This window comes from Fringilla coelebs (assembly GCF_963513975.1).
Source record: "Fringilla coelebs genome assembly, chromosome: 27".
NCBI lineage: Eukaryota > Metazoa > Chordata > Aves > Passeriformes > Fringillidae > Fringilla > Fringilla coelebs.
This window is the reverse complement of record NC_140053.1, coordinates 1,394,309-1,415,464: the sequence shown is the minus strand read 5'-3', so window position 1 is coordinate 1,415,464 and position 21,156 is coordinate 1,394,309. Positions and strand designations below refer to the sequence as shown.

The following is a 21,156-nucleotide window of genomic DNA, read 5'->3' as shown; positions in this document are numbered from 1 at the left end:
CCCGTGTTTGTGTGTGCAGCACCCTGGGGTGACATGCACGTCCCCACCTCGTGCACACGTGTGGGCACCTCCCACGGGCTGCCGTGGCCGTGGGGGGGTCATTGGATGTCACAGGGTGCCCTGGGGTGTCACAGGGTGTCACAGGGTGTCACAGGGTGCCACAGGGTGCCATGGCCATGGGGTGACATGTGGTGCCATAGGGTCCCTTATGGGTGCCCTGTCCGTGGGTGCCGTGTCCGTGGGTGTTGTGCCCATGGGTGTCCTGTCCATGCAGTGCCCTGTCCGTGGGTCCCCTGTCCGTAGGTCCCCTGTCCATGTGTGTCCTGTCTGTGGGTGTCCTGTCCATGCAGTGTCCTGTCCGTAGGTCCCCGTCCATGGGTGTCCTGTCCATGGGTGCCCTGTCCATGCACTGTCCTGTCCGTAGGTCCCCTGTCTGTGTGTGTCCTGCCCGTGGGTGCCCTGTCCATGCAGTGTCCTGTCTGTAGGTCCCCTGTCCGTGGGTGCCCTGTCCATGGGTGTTGTGCCCATGGGTGCCCTGTCCATGCACTGCCCCGTCCATGGGTCCCCTGTCCATGGGTGTCCTGTCTGTGGGTGCCCTGTCCGTGGGTGCCCTGTCCATGCAGTGCCCTGTCCGTGGGTGCCCTGTCCATTGTCCATGCAGTGTCCTGTCCGTGGGTGCTGTGTCCTGTCCGTGGGTGTCCTATCCGGGAGCTCTGTGTCTTTAAGCAGCGCTGTCCCTAAAGCCGCCGTGTTGGCCGGTCCATAATCCCCGTGTCCCTAAGCTGCCGTGCCTATAAGGGCTGGGGCTGCACGCGCCGGGCTGGGCCGTGTCCGTGTGTCCCTGCCGTGTCCGTGTGTCCCTGCCGTGTCCCTGCCGTGTCTGTGTGTGTCCCTGCTGTGTCCGTGTGTGTCTGTGCCGTGTCCGTGTGTGTCCCTGCCGTGTCCCTGCCGTGTCCGTGTGTGTCTGTGCCGTGTCCCTGCCGTGTCTGTGAGCATCCGTGCCGTGTCCACGCGTGTCTGTGCAGTGTCCGTGCGTGTCCCTGCCCTGTCCCTGCCGTGTCCGTACGCAGGCACATGCAGTGACAGCCATGTGGCCCATGCTGCTGCTGCTGCTGCTGCTGCTGCCGGTGGCCCTGGCCACGCTGGCCCTGGCCCGGGTGGCCCATCGGCTGCTGGCCCCGTCCGGCAACCCCTTCGCAGGGCCACCCCTGGAGCCACCACGGCCACTGGTGACTGACCAGCGCGCCCGGGACAGGGTCCTGAAGCAGGGTGAGTGCTGTCCGTGTGTCCGTGTGCCCCGTGCAGAGCTCAGTGTCCCCTGGTGGTCACTGTCACACGTGTGTGTGTGCAGGGTTCAGTGCCCGGCGTGTGCCAGACCAGCTGGATGCTGTGGTCATCGGCAGTGGCGTGGGGGGCCTGGCGGTGGCCGCCACCCTGGCCAAGGCGGGCAGGCGGGTGCTGGTGCTGGAGCAGCACGACCAGGCCGGGGGGTGCTGCCACACCTTCCAGCAGCATGGCATCGAGTTCGACGTGGGTGAGGACCCCCTGTCACGCCCCGTCACCCCCTGTCACGCCCTGTCACCCCCTGTCCCTGCAGCCCCACTGTGAACCTGCTGCCAGCCCCAGTGTGTGCCTTGTTCCTGCCGTGTCCCTGTCCTGTCCCTGCCCTGTCCCTGGCCTGTCCCTGCCCTGTTCCTGTCCCTGCCCTGTCCCTGCCCTGTCCCTGGCCTGTCCCTGGCCTGTCCCTGCCCTGTTCCTGTCCCTGTCCCTGCCCTGTCCCTGCCATGTCCCTGCCATGTCCCTGCCACACCCAGATCCCACCCTTGCCCCTCAGTGCCACACCAGGCCAAGCCAAACCCTGCCCGCCGCGCGTCCATGCGCCGTCCCCACTGTTCCTCACCATGTCCCCTGTCCCCACGCCACAGGCATCCACTACGTGGGGCAGCTGCACGAGGGGAGCCTCCTGCGGGTGGCCCTGGACCAGGTGACAGACGGGCAGCTCTGCTGGCACCGCCTGCCCGACCCCTATGACGAGGTGACCCTGGGGCCCCGGCGCTACCTGCTGCGCTCGGGCAAGGTGGCCTTTGTCACCGCGCTGGAGGAGCAGTTCCCCGCCGAGAAGGAGGCCATCAGGGAGTTCATGAAGCTCTCCAAGGTGTGGCCTTGGGGACACTCCCCATGGGGGTGGCATGTCCCCAAGGAGGGGTCAGCTTGGGATGGTGGCACCGGTGGGGACGTCGGGGTGCTCGTGGTGGGGAAGGGGCTGTGGGAACAGTGGGGACAAAAGTGACAGTGGTGGTGGGGACGTGGGTGATGGGGGAGGTAGGGACAAATTCTGTGGATAATGAGGACGTGGATGTCGGGGGGACAGCGGCTGAGCCACAGGTGGCCCTGGGGCCACAGCAGTGACGGTCCTGAGGACGTGGTGGTGGCCAGGCAGGGCGGCGTTGCTGGTGGCACACAGTGATGTCCCGCAGGTGGCCTCGCGGCACGCGGCGCTGCTGGCCCTGCTGAAGCTGTCCCCGCGCTGGCTCGTCGCCGTCCTGCTCCGCTCGGGCCTCCTGCCCCGCCTGTCCCCCGTGTTCCGCATGGCCACCACCAGCCACAGCCAGGCCGCGGCCCGCCTCACCTCCAACCCCGACCTGCGCGCCCTCTTCGGCTACCTCTTCTACGGTCAGGGGCCGCCGCGATAGGGAGGGGCTGTCGCGACAGGGAGGGCGCCAGCCGGAGGAGGAGGGCGGTACTGAAGTGGCGGGGGTTGTGTCGCGACAGGAGGTGGGACCATCACGGTATGGGCAGTGCTGTGCTGGGATGGGGGCGGGAAGGGCCGTGTCGTGATAGTAGAAGGATGTGTCACGGTAGGGGAAGGCACCGAGGTGACAGGGGAGGGCTGTGTCGCTGATATCGCCGTGAGGAGCACCTTGTCGCGACACGGGTAGGCTGCCTCGCCTTTCGGCGGGGGCCAGCCGTGTCCCTGTCCCCCCTGTCGCCGCAGGCACGGCCCCGCGGGACTCGAGCTTCCTGGTGAACGCGCTGATGGTTCACCACTACCAGCGCGGGGCCTGGTACCCCCGGGGGGGGGCCAGCGAGGTCGCCTTCCACGCCGTGCCCGTCATCGAGCGCGCGGGGGGGGCCGTGCTCGTGCGCGCCCCCGTCACGCGCGTGCTCGTCAGCGCCGCCGGCACCGCCCTGGGTGAGCGCCGGGACCCCCCGAGGGACGGGGACGCGGTGGCGGCGCCCCGCGTGTCCCCTGACCCCCCCCGCGGTCCCCCGAGGAATGGGGACGCGGTGGCGGCGCCCCGCGTGTCCCCTGACCCCCCCGCGGTCCCCCGAGGGATGGGGACGCGGTGGCGGCGCCCCGCGTGTCCCCTGACACCCCCGCGGTCCCCAGGGGTGGCGGTGCGGGCGGGACCCGGCGAGGAGGAGCTGGAGATCCGCGCCCCCCTCGTCATCTCCGACGCGGGGCTCTTCAACACCTTCGGGAAGCTGCTGCCCCCCCACGTCCGCAGCCACCCCGGTAATGTCCCCGTGGCACTCGCGTCCTCAGTGTCCCCAGCATCCCTGGTGTCCCCAGCATGCCCAGACCCTCATCGTTCCTGGCACCCCCGTGTCCCTGTCCGGGCAGGGCCAGGTGCCACCGCTGTGTCCCCTGTCCGGGCAGGCTCAGTGCCATCCCCGTGTCCCTGCACGGTAGGGTCAGGTGCCACCACCGTGTCCCCTGCCCAGGCTCAGGTGCCATCCCCGTGTCCCTGCACGGGCAGGCTCTGGTGCCACCGCCGTGTCCCCTGCCCAGGCTCAGGTGCCATCCCCGTGTCCCCTGCCGGGACAGGGCCAGGTGCCACCCTGCATCCCCTGCACACGCAGGCTCAGGTGCCACCGCCGTGTCCCCTGCCCTGGCTCAGCTGTCACCGCGTGTCCCCGCAGGTGTCCGCTCCCGCCTGGCCATGGTGCGGCCGGGCATGGGCTCCTTCCTGGTGTTCGTGGGGCTGCGGGGCAGCGCGGCCGAGCTGCGCCTGCCCCCCACCAACTTCTGGATCTACCCCCACAACGACCTGGATGCCATGTGAGGGGTCCGGCACGGCAGGGGGAGGGGGGCACGGCGGGTGGGTGGGGGGCGCGGGGGACATCCCAGCCCTCTGTCCCGCAGGATGACCCGGTACGCCGCCCTCAGCCGCGACGAGGTCCCCGAGAACCTGGCCATGATGTTCATCACCTTCCCCGCCGCCAAGGACCCCACGTACGAGCAGCGGCACCCAGGTACCCTCCGGGGGGACTCCCGCGTCCCCCCAGCTCCCCTCCGCGGGCTCGGAGGCTCCTCAATCCCCTCGGCACGGGGGGGGCGCCGCCACCGCCACCCCCGCGGGGTGTCACCGGCTGTCCCCGCCCCGCAGGAAGGTCCTGCATGACCATCCTGACCATGGCACGCTACGAGTGGTTCGAGGAGTGGGCAGGCGGCCGCCCCCGCCACCGCGGCCCCGACTACCAGCGGTACAAGATGGACATCGCCCAGCGGCTGCTGGACAGGGCCCTGCTCCGCTTCCCGCACCTGCGGGACAAGGTGCCCAAGGGACGGGCTGGGGTGTCCCACAGGGCCGGGGTGTCCACCCGTGCCCCCGGTGCCCCCTGGCACGCCGTGAACCTCCGTCCCGCGCAGGTGGAGTTCGTGGAGGCGGCGTCGCCGCTGAGCAACCAGCACTACCTGGGGGCGGCGCGGGGGGAGATGTACGGCACCGAGCACGACCTGCGCCGCTTCAGCCCCGCCGCGGTGGCCGCCCTGAGACCCGACACGCCCGTGAGGAACCTCTACCTGACAGGTGAGGGGCTGCGTCCCCACGTCATGTCCTGCCGTCCCCGTGACCGGCTGCGCGCTCTGGATGGTGTCCCCAGGGTGTCCCTGCGGTGGTGGCGGCCACATCCCCCATGGTGGTGGCTCTGTCCCGCCCCGGGGGTGGCCGCGTGTCCCCCGGGGGTGTCCCTGTCCCACGGTGGCTGTCCTCAGGGCAGGACGTGTTCTCCTGCGGGCTGGCGGGGGCCGTGCACGGGGGGCTGCTCTGCGCCTCGGCCGTCCTGGGCCGCCTGCTCTACCTGGACCTGCTGCTCCTCAAGAGGAAAATCAAGCGGCGCCAGGGCCGGCACACGGCCTAAGGGGACAGCGGGGACACCTGTCCTCGGGGACAGCTGTCCTCGGGCATGGCCTCGGGCTCGGAGTGGCTCCCTGCTCAATAAACCCCGATGTCCCAGCGGCCAGCAGCTGTCTTTGGGGAGGGGATGGAGATGGGGGTGGGAGAGGGGCTGGAATAGGGATGGGATGGGAATAGGGGTAGGGGTGAGACTGGGACAGAGAGAGGGTGGGGATGGGGACAGGGATGGGATGGGGATGGGCACAGAGAGCACCCACAGCTGGGGGTAAATGGGGGGCGCAGAACCCCCTTAAACTTTCCCCCCTTCTCCCTCTGTACTCCCCGAGCATCCCCAGCCCCGCCCTCCCCCCAGCAGAGTCCGGAATTCTTTACACTTTTAAATATAATAAATAGGGGAATGCTCAGTGGGATGGCTTGGGGAAACGGGGCCATCCGGGTGGTCCCGAAGGGTCCATGTCCCCCTGAGTGAAGGGGAGGTTGTCACCAGCTGTCCTCGGAGGCGGTCACCTCTAGGTCCGGGTGGTGAAGGGGGGCAGAGCTGCGGGGTTGTGGCCGCATTCAGGGCACGGCCCCTCTGGCAGGGGGTACAGGAAGGGCTTGGCTGTCACCTGAGGGCGAGGAGCGTCAGTGTGGGGTGGGGAGGGGGCATGTGGCCCACTCAGGGGGTTCCTCAGGGAAAGAGGTTGTCCCCTTTTGTGGGCAAGGCAGCCCAGCACCCAGCACCTCATGCCCGAGCCCCCCCCACCCCACATCCCATCCCCGCACACCCCACCCCGGCCCCATTGCGGGCTCAGCCCAGCCCCGCACCGGGCGGGACGCACCTCGCTGTAGGGCGGGGGCTCCAGCCCCGCGGGGATGGCCGCACTGGGCAGACTGGGCAGCGTGGGCATCGGGGACAGCGGGGGGGACACGGAGCCCTGGGGGTCTCTGTAGGGAGGGGCGGGAGGGGGGCCCTGCGGGCTCCTGTAGGCGGGGGGGGGCACGGGGTCCTGGCAGAGCTGGCGGAGGATGTGGAAGATGAGGAGGAGGACGGTGATGGCTATGAAGGTGATGGCGACGATGAAGAACATGGCCCTGGGGACACCGAGAGGTGCGTGCTGGGGGCTGGCATGTCCCCCCTCCCCGTCTGCCCCCGCCGTCCCAGCCGTGTCCCCACACCTGCAGAGCTCCCAGGGTGTCTCCGTGCCCCCACCCCCCCGTCCCCGCCCCCAGGGACCCCTCCCGGGCCCCCCGCCAACGAACCCGGTGTCCCCCGGCGCCGCCGCGTCCCCTCCGTGCCACCGCCGCACTCTGGACCGGGGCCACCCCACGGCCCGCGCCCAGCGTCCCACACCCGCGCCCTTTGCACCCTCCCTGCCCCACGGCGGACCTTGCCCTGGGTGGGGGACCCTCGGGACACCCCGCCGTGGGGCACTTTGGGGTGATTTGGGCCACTTTGAGGGTTTTTCTAAGGGTGGGTCCGTGCCAGGGGGTGCTGGCACCTTGCTGAGGGGGGCTGTCCCCAAACTGGGGGGGATGAGGGGGTGGCCCGGGTGGCGCAGGGCGTGCTCAGGGTGACACAAGGGCGTGCTCGGGGTGGCACAGGGGACCCCTGGCCCTGCCGGGAGTCGTGCCCGGGCCGAGGGGAGGGCGAGGAGCCAGCGGCGAGGCCGAAGGAGCGGGATCCCCCCGCGGGTGTGAAGAGCCGCCGGCTCAGCGCCGTAAGCTCCCAAATCCCATCAGCGCCTGAGCCCCGCGCCGGGGCCAGCGCGGGGTGAGCGGGGGGCGATCCGGGGGCGATCCGGGGGTGATCCGGAGGGAGAGCTGGTGGGTGATCCGGGGGCGATCCGGGGAATGAACTAGGGGGGATCCAGGGACGATCTGGGGGCGATCCGGGGGTGATCCGGGGAATGAACTAGGGGGGATCCAGGGACGATCTGGGGGTGATCCGGGGGTGATCTGGAGGGAGAGCTGGTGGGTGATCCGGGGAATGAACCAGGGGGGATCCAGGCACGATCTGGGGGTGATCCGGGGAATGAACCAGGGGTGATCCAGGGACGATCTGGGGGTGATCCGGGGGTGATTCAGGGGTGATGGGGGTGGAAAACCGGTGGGTGAGACAGGGGGGATCCGGGGGTGGTCGGGGGGGGATTCAGGGGTGCCCCACGCTGCGCCCCCGGCCCCATGGCAGCAGGTGACAAAGCTTTTGGGTGAGTGGCCCAAGAGCAGATGAGGAGGCGGTGGCCGAGGGGACAAGGCTGCTGAGGGTTTGGGAGGTGGAGCTGGAGCCGCGGAGGGTTGGGGGGATCGTGCCGTGGGATGCCCTAAGCAGGATCATCCCTCTAAGGGGTTTAGGGCTGCCCGGGGCACCGGGGCTTGGCCGCACGGGTCAGGCAGCTCCAGCCGCTTAATTGGCTCAAGGGCTTAGCGGAGGATTTGTCGCCACATGTCCTCCCGTGCTCTGGTGGGGACCCCCCAGAATCGGCCTCCCGATGCGGCAGAGCCCCCCTCAGTCCTGGCTGAAGTGAGTTTGCAGAGTGAGGGTCTCTGCTGCCAGACACGGGGTCCTTCACCCCCCGGGGCCGGGTGCTGCCCCCTGAGCCCAGCCGGGGCGCTGGCTGGGTGTCCCCTCGTGTCCCCCAGGGGCTCGGGGCTCCCTTCGGGCTCCCGATTCCACACCAGCCGCGGGAAATGAAATCCCAGCTGGAGGCAGAAATACCCGCGACTCCAGGTGTGTGCAGGAGCGGGAACGGAGGGTGCACACACCTGGGCACAGCTGGGCACACGCACACGGTCCCTCACGCACGCCATCCCCTGGCACACGCACCCTGTGCCTGCAAGGACGGCCGTGCCAGCCCCGCTCCCGGCTGCCAAGGCTGCCACGGTGCCACCAGCCCCGGCGCAGGGACCAGCGCCATCCCCAGCCGTGTCCCCAGGTGACCCCGGCTCGCCGCTCTCCCGTTTCCCAGGCCGGGGCGGCGTCCCGGGAGGGGACCCGCGGGACAGCCGGGCACCGGTGCCGTCCGGGCACAGCCACCGCGGGGTGGGACGCGCCGCTGTCACCGCAGAGTCCCCGCCGTGGTCCGAGGCAGGGGGACCCGGGTCCCCCGCGCTCCCCGCCCGCGCGGTTGCGTAACCCCAAAAAACGTGAGAACCGGCGGCGGCTGCGGCGGGAGCCCCGCGGCGGGGCGGGGCCGGGGCCCCACAGGCGCTCCCGGTGTGCCTCGGTTTCCCGGGGAGAGCGGGGGCCGGGATGGCCCGTGCGGAGGGAGGTGCCCGGCCGCGTGTCCCTGTCCCCTCCCCAGGGCCGCTCGGGCCGCGGGGTGCGCGCACACGCGCTGCGCTCCTGCCCTGCGCGCACACTCGTGTGCAAGCGTGTCCGAGTGTGCACCGGCACACGCACGACCGAGATTCCCACACGGACCCGGCCGCGGCTCCTCGGCCACCGCCACGCTGCCGAGAGGACCCCATGCGTCCCCCTGTCCCCATCCCCACACCCCATCCGGGCCACCGTCCCCCCAGCCCCCTCCCCGCCCCCGCCTGGCCCCCTGCCCCCCTTCCCCACCGCGGCCCCTCTTCCCTCCCTCGGCCCAGCCTTTTCCCTTCCAGCTCCCTGTTTGAAGCTATTTTTTCCACAGCTCCTGCCAAGAGCCGCTAATGAGAAACAAACGGGCTCCTCGGCCGCGGCTGCTCCCGGCCCACACACCTCCGGCCGCGGGGCCGGCCTTGCACCTCCCGGTGCCCTCCTGGCAGCGGCTCCGAGCACCTGCATCGTCCCCACCTGGCCCCGGCACCGGGCATCTGCATCCTGCACAGCTGGCACCGCCTTTCTCTGTCCCTCGCATGTGCCACCATCCCTGGCTGTCTCTGTCCCTCCCATGTGCCACCATCCCTGGCTGTCTCTGTCCCTCCCATGTGCCACCATCCCTGGCATCTCCATTCCCCCACCCAGAGCAATTCCTGGGCATCTCCATCCTCCCAGGGCACCTCTGTCCTGCACACACGTCACCATCCCCGGGCATCTTAACTGTCCCCATCTGTCACCATCCCAGGGTGTCACCATCCTCCCCATCCAGCACCATCCCCGAGCATCTCCATCCTGCCCACCCAGCATCACCCACGGGCATCTTGGTCCTGTGCACGTGCCACTGTCCCTGGGCATCTCTGTGCCACCCAGGTGCCACCAACCCTGGGCACCTCATCCTCCCCTCTTGTCACCAACCCTGGGCACCTCATCCTCTTCTCTTGTCACCATCCCAGGGCACCTCATCCTCCCCTCTTGTCACCAACCCTGGGCACCTCATCCTCTCCTCTTGTCACCATCCCTGGGCACCTCATCCTCTTCTCTTGTCACCATCCCAGGGCACCTCATCCTCCCCTCTTGTCACCATCCCAGGGCACCTCATCTTCTCCTCTTGTCACCATCCCAGGGCACCTCATTCTGTTCTCTTGTCACCCTCCCAGGGCATTTCCATCCTGCCACCCTCCCTGGGGTCTCTGCCCCTCTGCAGGGCAGGGCTGGCCCGAGGCCAGGTGCCACCAGGCTCGGAGCAGCTCGGTGTCCCCTCTCCCGCCGTGTGCCGTGCCTGTGACCGGGCCGGCTGCCAGAGAGGTGCCGGGGGCGGGGAGGAGCGAGGTGCGAGGGAGTCCCGAGCTGTCCCCCCCGCCGGCTCCCCCGGTCCCCGCCCGCCCCGGGCTCAGCCGGGGCCGCAGCCAAGCCCGTGCTGTTCCAGTTGGCCCCGGGCCGGCCCCGGTTATCGGCCGCTCACATTTTCCACTGAGCCGTGTTTGTGTTTGAGCAGCGCCGGCAGCAGGGAGGGAGCGCGGGAGAAGGGCAGGGACCCCCCGATCTCACCGCCGGGAGGGGGAAGGGTTTAGGGAGGAGGGGATGGGAGGGGGATTCCGGCCCGGGGGGGTTGGTACCGAGGGTGGGAGCAGCACCCGGGGATAGGAGCAGGGATCAGGGTGAGCTCAGCGCCGGGAAAGGGAGCGGGACCCAGGGATGGGGACATCACCCGGGCTTGGAGGGACAACGGGGCCGTGGGAGCAGCATCTGAGGACGGGAGCGGTACCTGGGGATGGGAACGACGCCCAGGGATGGGAGCAGCACCCAAGGATGGAAATCCCGGGGACACAGCGCCGGCACTGCCCGAGCCGAACATTCTCTCATCCCACCCTTGAGGCTCGCGGGACAGCGACGGCCGAGCCAAGCCCGCGTCAGGAGACGCCCCCTCCTCACTCTCGGGCTGTGGGGAGCAAACCCCCCCGTCTGGGGCTCCCCAGGCCCCGGGGCCGCGCGGGTTCCTCGAGCGAGCGCGCCTGGGCCAGGCCGGGCCGGAGGGACGTCACGGGCCGGATCCTCGCCCTGCTTCCTCGAAGGAGCCGCCGCTGCCGCTGCCAGGGTGACGCTGGCGGCTCGGGGCTGACCTGCTTTCTCTCCTCCGCCCCGGCATCCCTCCGGCATCCCTCCGGCCGGGCCCGGCCCCGCTGCGCCGCCAGCGCCGACGGCTTCCTGCGGAGGCGGAGGAATTTGGCTCCCGGCCGCGGGGCTGGAGCCGGACACCGCCGGCAGCGCGGCCACCCGGCACCGGCAGAGAGAGCCGGGGATCCACCGGCACCGGGAACGGCACCGGAACGGGCTAGCGGGGCCCCCGCGGCCATGGCGGCGTCGTGTGGGGTTGGGCGTGGCCCTGGGGGTCTGTCCCTGAGAGCACACGCGTGACACGGGCGGGGGGCTGCACACGCCTGGCACGGCTCGGCACACTCAGGGGTTGCACCCAGCCGAGCCCGTGTGGGGACGGAGAAGGGACGGACGGACAGAGGGACAGAGGGATGGGGGAGAAATAAATGAAAGGAGTGTGAAGGAGTCAGGTGGGATGGATGGATGGATGGATGGATGGATGGATGGATGGATGGATGGATGGATGGACGGAAGGATGGATGATGGATGGATGGACGGATGGATGGATGGATGGATGGATGGATGGATGGATGGATGGATGGATGGATGGATGGATGGATGATGGATGGATGGATGGATGGATGGATGGATGGATGGATGGATGGATGGACGGATCCATGGATGTCAGGTTACATGAGGGAAGGGACAGACAGGCAGCTGGCACAAGGGACAGCATCACAGCCAAGGGACACTTCACAGCATGGCACCATCAGCCCCTAAAAGCCCCCCTGGGGTTCCCCACACCCCCACCCTGTTATTCCCCCAAGCCCTGTGGAGCAGCGCTGACCCTCTGCCCCCCTTGGGGGTGAGCCCGTGGGTGCCACAGGTGTCACTGGTGTCCCACAGCCTCAGGGGTGGCACCAGCCTGTCCCCATGACACAGTCCCGTGTCTCCAGGCCTGCTGGTGCCCACGGGATGTGCTGTACCCACAGGCAGGGCTGGCACCCGCCTCTGTCTGGACCTGACCTTCACAGGTGTGTCCTGCCAGTGGTCTGGGGGTGCAGCCCCCCGCTGCTGCCCGTGGTGTGTCCCCAAGCGCTGCCAGCACCCCATGCCAGCCCTGCCTGTGGCACAGTGTGGCACATCCCCATCCTGTCTCACGGCGCAGCGTCCCCAGCCCTGTTGGTGGCACAGTGTGTGTTGTCCCCACCCCTGCCCACACCCCAGCCCTGCCGGTGGCACTGTCCCCAGCCCTGCCGGGGGCACTGTCCCCAGCCCTGCGGTGGCACTGTCCCCAGCCTTGCGGTGGCACTGTCCCCAGCCCTGCCGGTGGCACAGCGTGGCAGTGCCAGCCCTGATGGTGGCACTGTCCCCAGCCCTGCCAGTGGCACTGTCCCCAGCCCTGATGGTGGCACTGTCCCCAGCCCTGATGGTGGCACAGCATGGCAGTTGCAGCCCTAATGGTGGCGCTGTCCCGAGCCCTGCGGTGGCACTGTCCCCAGCCCTGCCGGTGGCACTGTCCCCAGCCCTGCCGCTGGCACTGTCCCCAGCCCTGATGGTGGCACTGTCCCCAGCCCTGCCGGTGGCACTGTCCCCAGCCCTGCCCACGGCACAGCGTGGCAGTGCCAGCCCTGCCAGCGGCGCTGTCCCCAGCCCTGCCCGGTGCCCTGCCGGCCCCTCGGGGGGCGCTCCCCGTCCCGACCCCCCCGGGGTGAGCAGGGCGGGGCCCGGCACAAGGCGGGGACCCCCCAGCCCCCCCAGCCCCCCCAGCCCCCTCCCCCCTCCCGTGCCGACGTGGAGGCTGCGCCGGGGACGTGTCAGGGCTGGGGTGCGCGCCAGGGGCATCCTGCGCCCGCCCCGCGTTCGGGGGTGCGGCCGTCAGCGGCCCCGCCGAGGGCGGAGGCAGCGGCCGGAACGGGCCCGGCTCCCGCCGCGTCCCCGCCTGGGGGGGACACGGCTGCTCCCGGCGGGCCGGGGCACCCCCCCTGCTCCCGGGACCCCCCGGCACCGCCCGCCACGCGGGGACACCGTGGGCTCCCCTCCGGCCCCGCAGTGCCTCAGTTTCCCCTCCCACGTGTGCAGGGCCAGGGACGAGCCCGGGTTGTTTCTTCTTTTTTTTTTTCTTTTTTTTGGGAGGGGGTGAGGAAAGACTTTTAAAGTTTTCTGGCTTTGCCCCAATTTCATCCCTTTGAAAACTTTTTGTTGGGTGGCCGCGCCCCCTCCTCGCAGGCCACGCCCACTCGGACACACCACGCCCAGTTCCCCCAAATTCCCCCCTTCCAGTCCCCCCCTTCCCCCCCCGCTCTGTTTCCACGACGGCCGAGTCCCGCTGCCAAAGGGACGTGGCGGGGACGGGGGGGACACCGTGGGGACGGGGGGGACATGGAAAGGACCAGGGGACCCCATGAGAAACGGGAATTCCGTGGAGATGGGGAGCACTGTGGGGATGGGGGAGCAGGGAAAGGACGGGGGGACACTGCGGGAATGGGGGGACACTTGGGGGACAATGCGGGAATGGGGGGACATTTGGGGGACACTGCGGGAATGGGGGGACACTTGGGGGACACTGCGGGAATGGGGGGACACTGCGGGGATCAGGGGACACTGCGGGGATCGGGGGACACTGCGGGAATGGGGGACACAGCGGGGATTGGGGACACTGCGGGGATCGGGGGATGCCCCATCAGGAATGGGGAGCTGGTGAGGGGATAAGGGGGGGCTGGGGGAAGCCTTAGGTCGGTTTGGGGGATTCCGTGGGGCTGGGGGGACACGGAAGGGACGGGGGGACACTGGCGGGCTGTGAGGGAAGAGTTAACCCCCCCTCGGCCGTGCCGCTCCCGTCCCCTGGCAGGGAACTGGGATGAACTGGGGGAGCGGGCAGGGAGGTGCTGACGTGGGGCCGGGGAGGAGGAGGAGGAGGAGGAGGAGGAAGAGCTGGAGCATCGCTGCTGCTGCTGGGCCGAGCTCCAGCTGGAGGGACCCTCGCTGGGGGCGGGGGGGGGGCACAGCCCCGCTCCCCCTGCCTGGCCCCAGCTCCTCCTTTGGGCTGGAGGGGTCCTGAGTGCACAGCTGGGTCCTGACCCCCAGCCCAGGAACCCAAATCCCCCAAACACCCCAAAAACCCCCAACCACCAATCCCCCCACTCCAACAACCCAGCTCCCGACTCAAAACCCCACAAACACAAATACCCCAAGCGCTCCACCCCAAGCAATCCCCCAACCCAAACAGCCCCAGGAACCTGAGGACCCCAACCCAATCACCCAAACCACCTGAAGACCCCACCCCACCAGCTCTTCCTACCCACCCAAACACCCCGAGCCCAACCCGAGAGCCCTGAGCGGTGCCTGGCTCCCCCCTGCACTCAGACCCTCCTCAAACGGGCGGGTTTTGGGGACACCCCGGTGCCAGAGGAGCCTTTCGGGTCCCAGAGGTCTGTCCCCCCCCAAAGCCACCAACCCTTCACCCCCTCGCTCCTGGGGGGCTCTCGGGTTGGCAGCCCCTCGTACCAAGGTTTTGGGGTACAGCCCTCCCCCCGGGGGCCCCCTCTGCTCCTCTGTGGGGGTGGCGGAGGGTGCGAGGCGGGCGCTGGCAGCGCCACGACCCGGCCACGTGGCACCGGAGCCACCGTCCCCGGCAGGCGGCGGGCACCGGGCCAGCCCCGGCCGATGAGGTCACCGGGACAGCTCCAGCCAGGCCCGGGGCCGCCGGCAGCGCTCGGGGTCCCGCTGCTGTCCCCTCCCGCTGCTGTCCCCGTCCCCATCCTTGTCCCCACCCCGTCCCCATCCTTGTCCCCGTTCCCACCAGGAATGAGCGCGGCAGATCCCCGGGGATGCTTTTCCGGGGGGTTCAGGGATGGGGGATCCCCTCCCCGGGGGCTCTGGGGTGCTCGGGGTACCCCCATATTCCCCCCCATCCCACGGCCAGGACCGGGCTGGGGAGCATCGCCCCCCTCCCCGGGAGATGAGGAGGGGGGGCGGGGGGCAGCAAATTCTTCAATGAAACTGAAGAGGAGAAGGAAAAAAAAAATAAAAAGAGGAATAAAAAAGGGAAAAAAAAAGGAGTCGGGAACGGAAAATGTTCGGCGTGGAGCTCGTCCCTCAGAGTTTCCATCCCAGAGCCCAGACTGGGGCCTGGCCTGGGCGGCTGCTCCCGGCCTGGGACCCCCCCCGAGCCCCTGGAACCCCAAAAACTCCCCCCAGCCACCCCCAGCTCTGCTCCAGACCCAAGTCCTGGATGGGGGGGGGGGAAGGAGCCCCCCCAGGAGGGGATGAGCCCTGGATGAGGGGGTGCAGGGGGGGTGAGCCCCCCCCAGAAGGGGCCCAGCCCAGGGCTGTGGTGGTTCAGGGGTTCAGAAAGGGGGGGGCAACCCCCTGAAAAGGAACCAGGCCTGGATGTGGAGAATGAACCCCCCAGGGGGGGGTCCCAGCCCTGGATGAGGGGGTGCAGGGTGGGGTAAGCCCCCCAGGAGGGTCCCAGCCCTGGATGAGGGGGTGCAGGGGGGATGAGCCCCCCAGGAGGGACCCAGCCCTGGATGAGGGGGTGCAGGGAGGATGAGCCCCCCAGGAAGGTCCCAGCCCTGGTTGAGGGGGTGCAGACAGGGGGTGACCCCCAGCCCTGGCCGTGGGGGTGCAGATGGGGGGAAGGAGCCCCCCAGGAGGGTCCCAGCCCTGGATGTGGGGGTGCAGACAGGGGGTGACCCCCAACCCAGGCTGTGGGGGGAATGTGGAGGTGCAGAGGACGAAATGAGCCCCCCGGGGAGGGTCCCAGCCCTGGATGAGGGGGTGCAGACAGGGGGCACCCCCAGCCCTGACTATAGGGGGAATGTGGGGGTGCAGATGGGGGAAGGAGCCCCCCAGGAGGGTCCCAGCCCTGGATGAGGGGGTGCAGACAGGGGGTGACCCCAACCCCGGCTGTGGGGGGAATGTGGAGGTGCAGAGGACGAAATGAGCCCCCCGGTGGGGGGTCCCAGCCCCTGGAAGGGGTCACACCCCATCTCCCCATCCCACTGAACCCATCCTGGGTGCAGGTGCCCCCCTCAACCCGGGGGTCCCCGGTGGGGATACGACCACCCCGTGGCCGCCCCCCCCGGGCCGGCGGTGCCCCCGCGGAGGGCGGCGTTGGCATCCCGGAGGCCAATTTAAGCAATTTTCCCTGGAAATAGCCGGGGAGTCGCGGCCGTGATTACGGGGTTCGGCCCTGCCGCCGCAATTGAGGGCGCCGAGGGCCGGAGGCCACCAGGAATAGCCGGGGCGGTGCCGGGCTGCGGCCGCCGCGGGGGAAACTGAGGCACCGCGTCGCCCACCGCGTCCCCACGGGAGGGTGACAAGTGTGGGGAGGGGGGGTCAGGTCTGAGCAGGTCTCGGGGAACCCCCCCCCCGCCGCCCCCAAAGGGGTTTCTTGGTGGTGGCGCGGTGGGACACACGGCGCTGCCTTGGGGACATGGCGGGGGTGGGGACAGACACCTGCGTGTCACCACCCGGCAGGACACCGCCCTCGTCCTCACCGGGACGGCCACCAAGGGGGGGACACACGGCCCGGGGGGTGTTCCTGGGGAGGGGGCGATGATGGGGGGGGGGGAATGGACCCGGAGCCGGGAGCGGCTCCCGGGGCTGCCGAGGGAAGGGAGGGGGGGAGAGAGAAGGGAATTAATCCGATCCATGTGTCTGGGCTGCCGGGGGGAGCTAACCGGCTCCAGATGCCGCTGTCTGCTCCAGCTCCTCGGCAAACAAACCCCCGCCCGCCATCGGCCCGAACCCCCCGCACCCCCTTTTTTAGGTGCTTCCCTCCCAAAATGGGTGGGGGGCTGCCCCCCTTCATCCTCGCCCTCCCCCACCCTCGGGGCAACCCCTGGCCCGGAGGATTTTTGGGGCAGGATTTTTGGGGCCCCCATAAACTTTTGGGGCCCCCCTGCGTTTTTGGGAATTCCCCAAATTTTTGGCATTACCACTAATCTTTTTTTTTTTTTTTGGGGAGGACACCCTAATTTTTGGGGTGGCCCCCAAATTTTTTGGGGTGACCCACTTCTCTTTGGGGTGGCTGCCTCCATTCTGAGCCCTGTGGCCACACGCCCAGTTTGCACCAGTAAAAACCAGTCTGGAACTCGCGGGAAAGACTCTGGGGGTCCCCAAAAAGCTGAGGGGGGGCTGAATGCGACACCCCCATCCCCAACACCCCCAAAGAGCGGGGGGATCCCGGGTGGGAGCACCCAAAACCCTGCAGGAGCCCGGGCCTGCGCTCGGCATCTCCTGTTCTGCTTCCGAGGATCCTAATGACTTTTCCAGCCTTTTTTTTTTTCCCCTTCATATTCTCCTTCTTTATTATTTTTTTTTTCTTATTCAAAGTGGGAATTCTTCCCTTTTCCCAGCCCCCAACCCCTTGTCCTGCATTCCTGGGGCGGGCGGCCGGGGGTTGATGAGGTGGCATCATCCCGTCCTTCCCCCCCTCCTTTTTTTTTTTATTCCCCTCCCTCTCCATATATACATAAAAAATAAAAAAAAAAAAAAGAAGGAGGAAAGAAAAAAAACACCCAAGCCGATGACATTCTTTTCTTTTCTGTCATGCTGCAAAAATTAAAGACACATCTTCAGCCTGGAGCCCGGCCAGGGCTCTTCGAGTCGCCGGGGCAGGATTGGAGGAGGCTCCGCTTGCAACGTGTCTTGGATGCTTGGATACAGGGCTGGAGAAGGGATCTGGGGCTGGAGAGGGGATCTGGGGAATGCAGAAGGGATCTGGGGCTGGATCTGGGGCTGGAAAATGGATACAGGGCTGGAGAAGGGATCTGGGGCTGGATCTGGGGCTGGGGAATGGATCTGGGGAATGGAGAAGGGATCTGGGGCTGGAAAATGGACACAGGGCTGGATCTGGGGCTGGCGAAAGGATCTGGGGTTGGGGAATGGATCTGGGGCTGGAAAATGGATACAGGGCTGGATCTGGGGCTGGAGAGAGGATCTGGGGCTGGAGAAGGGATCTGGGGCTGGAAAATGGATACAGGGCTGGAGAAGGGATCTGGGGCTGGAGAGAGGATCTGGGGCTGGAAAAGGGATCTGGGGCTGGAAAATGGATACAGGGCTGGATCTGGGGCTGGATCTGGGGCTGGCAAAGGGATCTGGGGCTGGCAAAGGGATCTGAGGTTGGGGAATGGATCTGGGGAATGCAGAAGGGATCTGGGGCTGGAAAATGGATACAGGGCTGGATCTGGGGCTGGATCTGGGGGTGGGGAATGGATCTGGGGCTGGAGAAGGGATCTGGGGCTGGAAAATGGATCTGGGGAATGGAGAATGGGGCTGGGGCTGGGGAATGGATCTGGGGCTGCAGGATGGATCTGGGGCTGGAGAGGGGATCTGGGGCTGGGTCTGGGGCTGCAGGATGGATCTGGGGCTGGATCTGGGGCTGGAGAAAGGATCTGGGGCTGGATAAGGTGACAGGGCTGGGACTCTGGCGTGGCCCCACAGACACAGGAGCGATCCCCACCCCGCCCCTCCCCCAGCGTGCTTTATTGAATATTTAAATTTAATGACAGGGAAAAAAAAAATCTCCAAATGGGGGGGGGGGAAGAGGGGGTGACGTGTCGTGTGTCCCCCCCTCCCCCCGTTATTTCATTGTTAAATTGCCCGGATTTGGGGCTTTTCTGAAGGGAGATCAAGGAACGTCCTGGTGGGAGCTCCTGCTCTGATGAGGGGGTCACTCTGCAGTGGTCCCAGTATTCCCAGTGGTCCCAGTATTCCCAGTGCTCCCAGTATTCCCAGTACTCCCAGTGCTCCAGTATTCCCAGTACTCCCAGCATTCTCACTACTCCCAGTATTCCCAATACTCCCAGCATTCGTAGTACTCCCAGTATTCCCCACATTCCCAGTACTCCAGTATTCCCAATGCTCCAGTACTCCCAGTATTCCCAGTACCCCTAGTATTCCCATTATTCCCAGTACTGCCAGTATTCCCAGTACTGCCAGTATTCCCAGTACCCCAGTATTCCCAGTATTCCCAGTACTCCCAGTACTCCCAGTATTCCCAGTACTCCCAGCATTCCCACTACTCCAGTATTCCCAGTACTCCCAGTACTCCCAGTATTCCCAGTATTCCCAGCAGTCCCAGTATTCCCAGTATTCCCAGCATTCCCAGGGTTCCAGTACTCCCAGTATTCCCAGTGCTCCAGTATTCCCAGTACTCCCATTATTCCCAGTATTCCCAGTACTCCCAGCGTTCCCAGCCTCACACGAAGCTGGGAGGGCAGGCAGGGTGTGAGGGCTGAGCCCAGCTCTCCTGGCATTCCCGGAATTCCAATCCCGCTGCAGACCTGCGCGGTGGCGGGAGGGACGAGCTCCCAGTGCTCCCAGTATTCCCAGTACCCCATGAGCCTCCAGTCCCTGGGGCAGGGTGGACAGAGGTCACACATGCCCAGTTCTCCCAGTATTCCCAGTAACCCAGTGGAACCCCAAGCCCTCCGTACCCTGGTGGGGGGGACAAGCGGAGGTGAAGGCCGAGCCCAGTGCTCCCAGTATTTCCAGTGTCCCCAGCATTCCAAGATTTCAAACCTTCAGCATAGTGGGAGGAGCGGGACAAATGGAGTGAGCCCAGTATTCCCAGTGTTCCCAGTATTCCCAGAATTCCAGTGAGCCCTCAAGCTCTCAGCACAGTGACAGTGGGGACAAACAGAGGGTTCCCAGTGCTCCCAGTGCTTCCAGTATTCCCAGCATCCCAATGAGCTTTCAAACCCTCAGCATAGTGGGAGGAGGGGGACAAATCGAGTGACCCCAGTATTCCCAGTATTCCCAGTGTTCCCAGTGTTCCCAGTACCCCCTGACCCCTCAAGCTCTCTGCACAGTGACAGTGGGGACAAACAGAGCGCTCCCAGTGCTCCCAGTGCTCCCAGTATTCCCAGCATCCCAACGAGCTTTCTCAGCATAGTGGGAGGAGTGGGACAAATGGAGTGAGCCCAGTGTTCCCAGTATTCCCAGTGTTCCCAGCATCCCAATGAGCTCTCTCAGCACAGTGGAAGGAGAGGGACAAATGGAGTGAGCCCAGTATTCCCAGTATTCCCAGCATTCCCAGTATTCCCAGTGTTCCCAGTGCTCCCCTGACCCCTCAAGCTCTCAGCACAGTGACAGTGGGGACAAACAGAGCGCTCCCAGTGCTCCCAGTATTCCCAGTGTTCCCAGTATTCCCAGTACTCCCCTGACCCCTCAAGCTCTCGGCACAGTGACAGTGGGGACAAACAGAGCGCTCCCAGTGCTCCCAGCGCTCCCAGTATCCACGAGCCCACATCCCCCCAGCACGGCGTGGGGGTCTCCAGGCCTGAACCCACCTTTTCCCTGCCCCGGCCCCATTTCCCAGCGCGTTCCCCCAAACCTCCCCGGGCGGCGGGAGCGGCGGGAGCGGCGGGAGCGGCGGGAGCTCCCCCTCCCCCGGTGCCACATTGGCCGCGTCCCTCCCGCTCCGCTGCCGAGCTCCCGGCCCCGGCACAGGCGGGGATTTTTTTGGCGTGTAATTACACCCTCCCCAAATTGCACGGTAGGTTGTGGATCATTGTCCAGGAGCTTTTGCTTTTTCCAACCAACGTGGCTCCTTCAAATGTGGAAACGGCCGTGGAGCCGTGCCAGGGGGGGAGCGAGGGGAGCGAGCGCAGCGAGGGGAAGGAAGGGAAAAGAGGGAAAGAAAGGGCTAAAAACACAAAGTCGGTGGGTTTGGGGGAGGGGTTTGGGGTGTCTGTGCTTCTTGGAGGGGCTTCGGGGTTGGGGTCCCTCAGGGGATGCTCTTGGGGACCGTCCAAGGGATGCTCTGGGGACTGGTGGCCTTGGCCTTGCACAGTGCTGGGCTTCGGTCCCGCTGGGGGGAGTCCCCGATGGGAGCCCTGGGTGGGTTTTGGGGTGCCCCAGCTCTGGGGTGGCTGTTGGGGGTGTGGCAGGGCCCTGGGTGGGTTTTGGAGCGGCTGTTGGGGGGGGTGGCAGGGCCCTGGTGCAGCTCCCGGCGTCGCGTGGCACCGGGGTCCCCGAAGCGCCACGTGCCACATCGCCTGTCCCCACCCCGCCAGCCCCTCCGACACCTCCGAGCGTGCAGATCCCCCCCAAAATCACAACCCCCCGCAAAAACCCGCACCCCAAACCCCCCCTGACCCCAATCCCGGGCGGGCCGGCCCCGCCGCCGTGCGCTCGGCCGTGTGTGCGTGTGCCCGCCGGTGTTTGCGTGTGCACGGCCACACGGCCCGGGGTGGGGGGGGGGGAAAGGGGGGGTCAGGGGGTGCCCCCCGACTCGCTGGGTGCCTCTGATTGGCCGAGGGGGCCGTCCAAAATCCGCTGCTCGCGTCGGGTCCCACCTCCCCGCGGCGGCGCATCGTATAAAAGGGCCGGCGGAGAAGCGGGCAAAGGGCAGTAGGAAGTTTCTGCTGGGGTCTGGATTTGGAGCTCCAGGGTTGCATCGGCCCCGTATGACCCCAAGCTAAGAACAAAAGAGACCCCAAAGAGTCTACATGTCTAATATTTAGACATGTTCAGCTTTGTGGATTCTCGGTCACTGCTGTTGATAGCAGCGACTGTCCTACTCGCCCGCGGGCAAGGAGAGGAAGACAGTGAGTAGTGGGCGCTGGGTGATGCCCTCACCCCACGGGACGCGGTCTGGGCTGGCACCGGCTCCGGCGGCAC

General features: G+C 67.3%; 1 protein-coding gene across 1 annotated transcript; it reads left to right on the top strand.

Annotated features, from left to right (window-relative positions):
* Positions 1-1,088: 1,088 nt before the first annotated feature.
* LOC311163228 (all-trans-retinol 13,14-reductase-like) lies at positions 1,089-5,145 on the top strand (the record flags this gene model as incomplete). Its single annotated transcript, XM_084221998.1, has 10 exons — positions 1,089-1,269; positions 1,352-1,534; positions 1,926-2,155; positions 2,478-2,673; positions 2,996-3,517; positions 3,925-4,063; positions 4,148-4,257; positions 4,392-4,558; positions 4,655-4,814; positions 5,000-5,145. The coding sequence occupies 10 exons, from the start codon at positions 1,089-1,091 to the stop codon at positions 5,143-5,145; spliced, it is 2,034 nt and encodes a 677-aa protein (XP_084078124.1).
* Between the last annotated feature and the right edge of the window lie 16,011 nt (positions 5,146-21,156).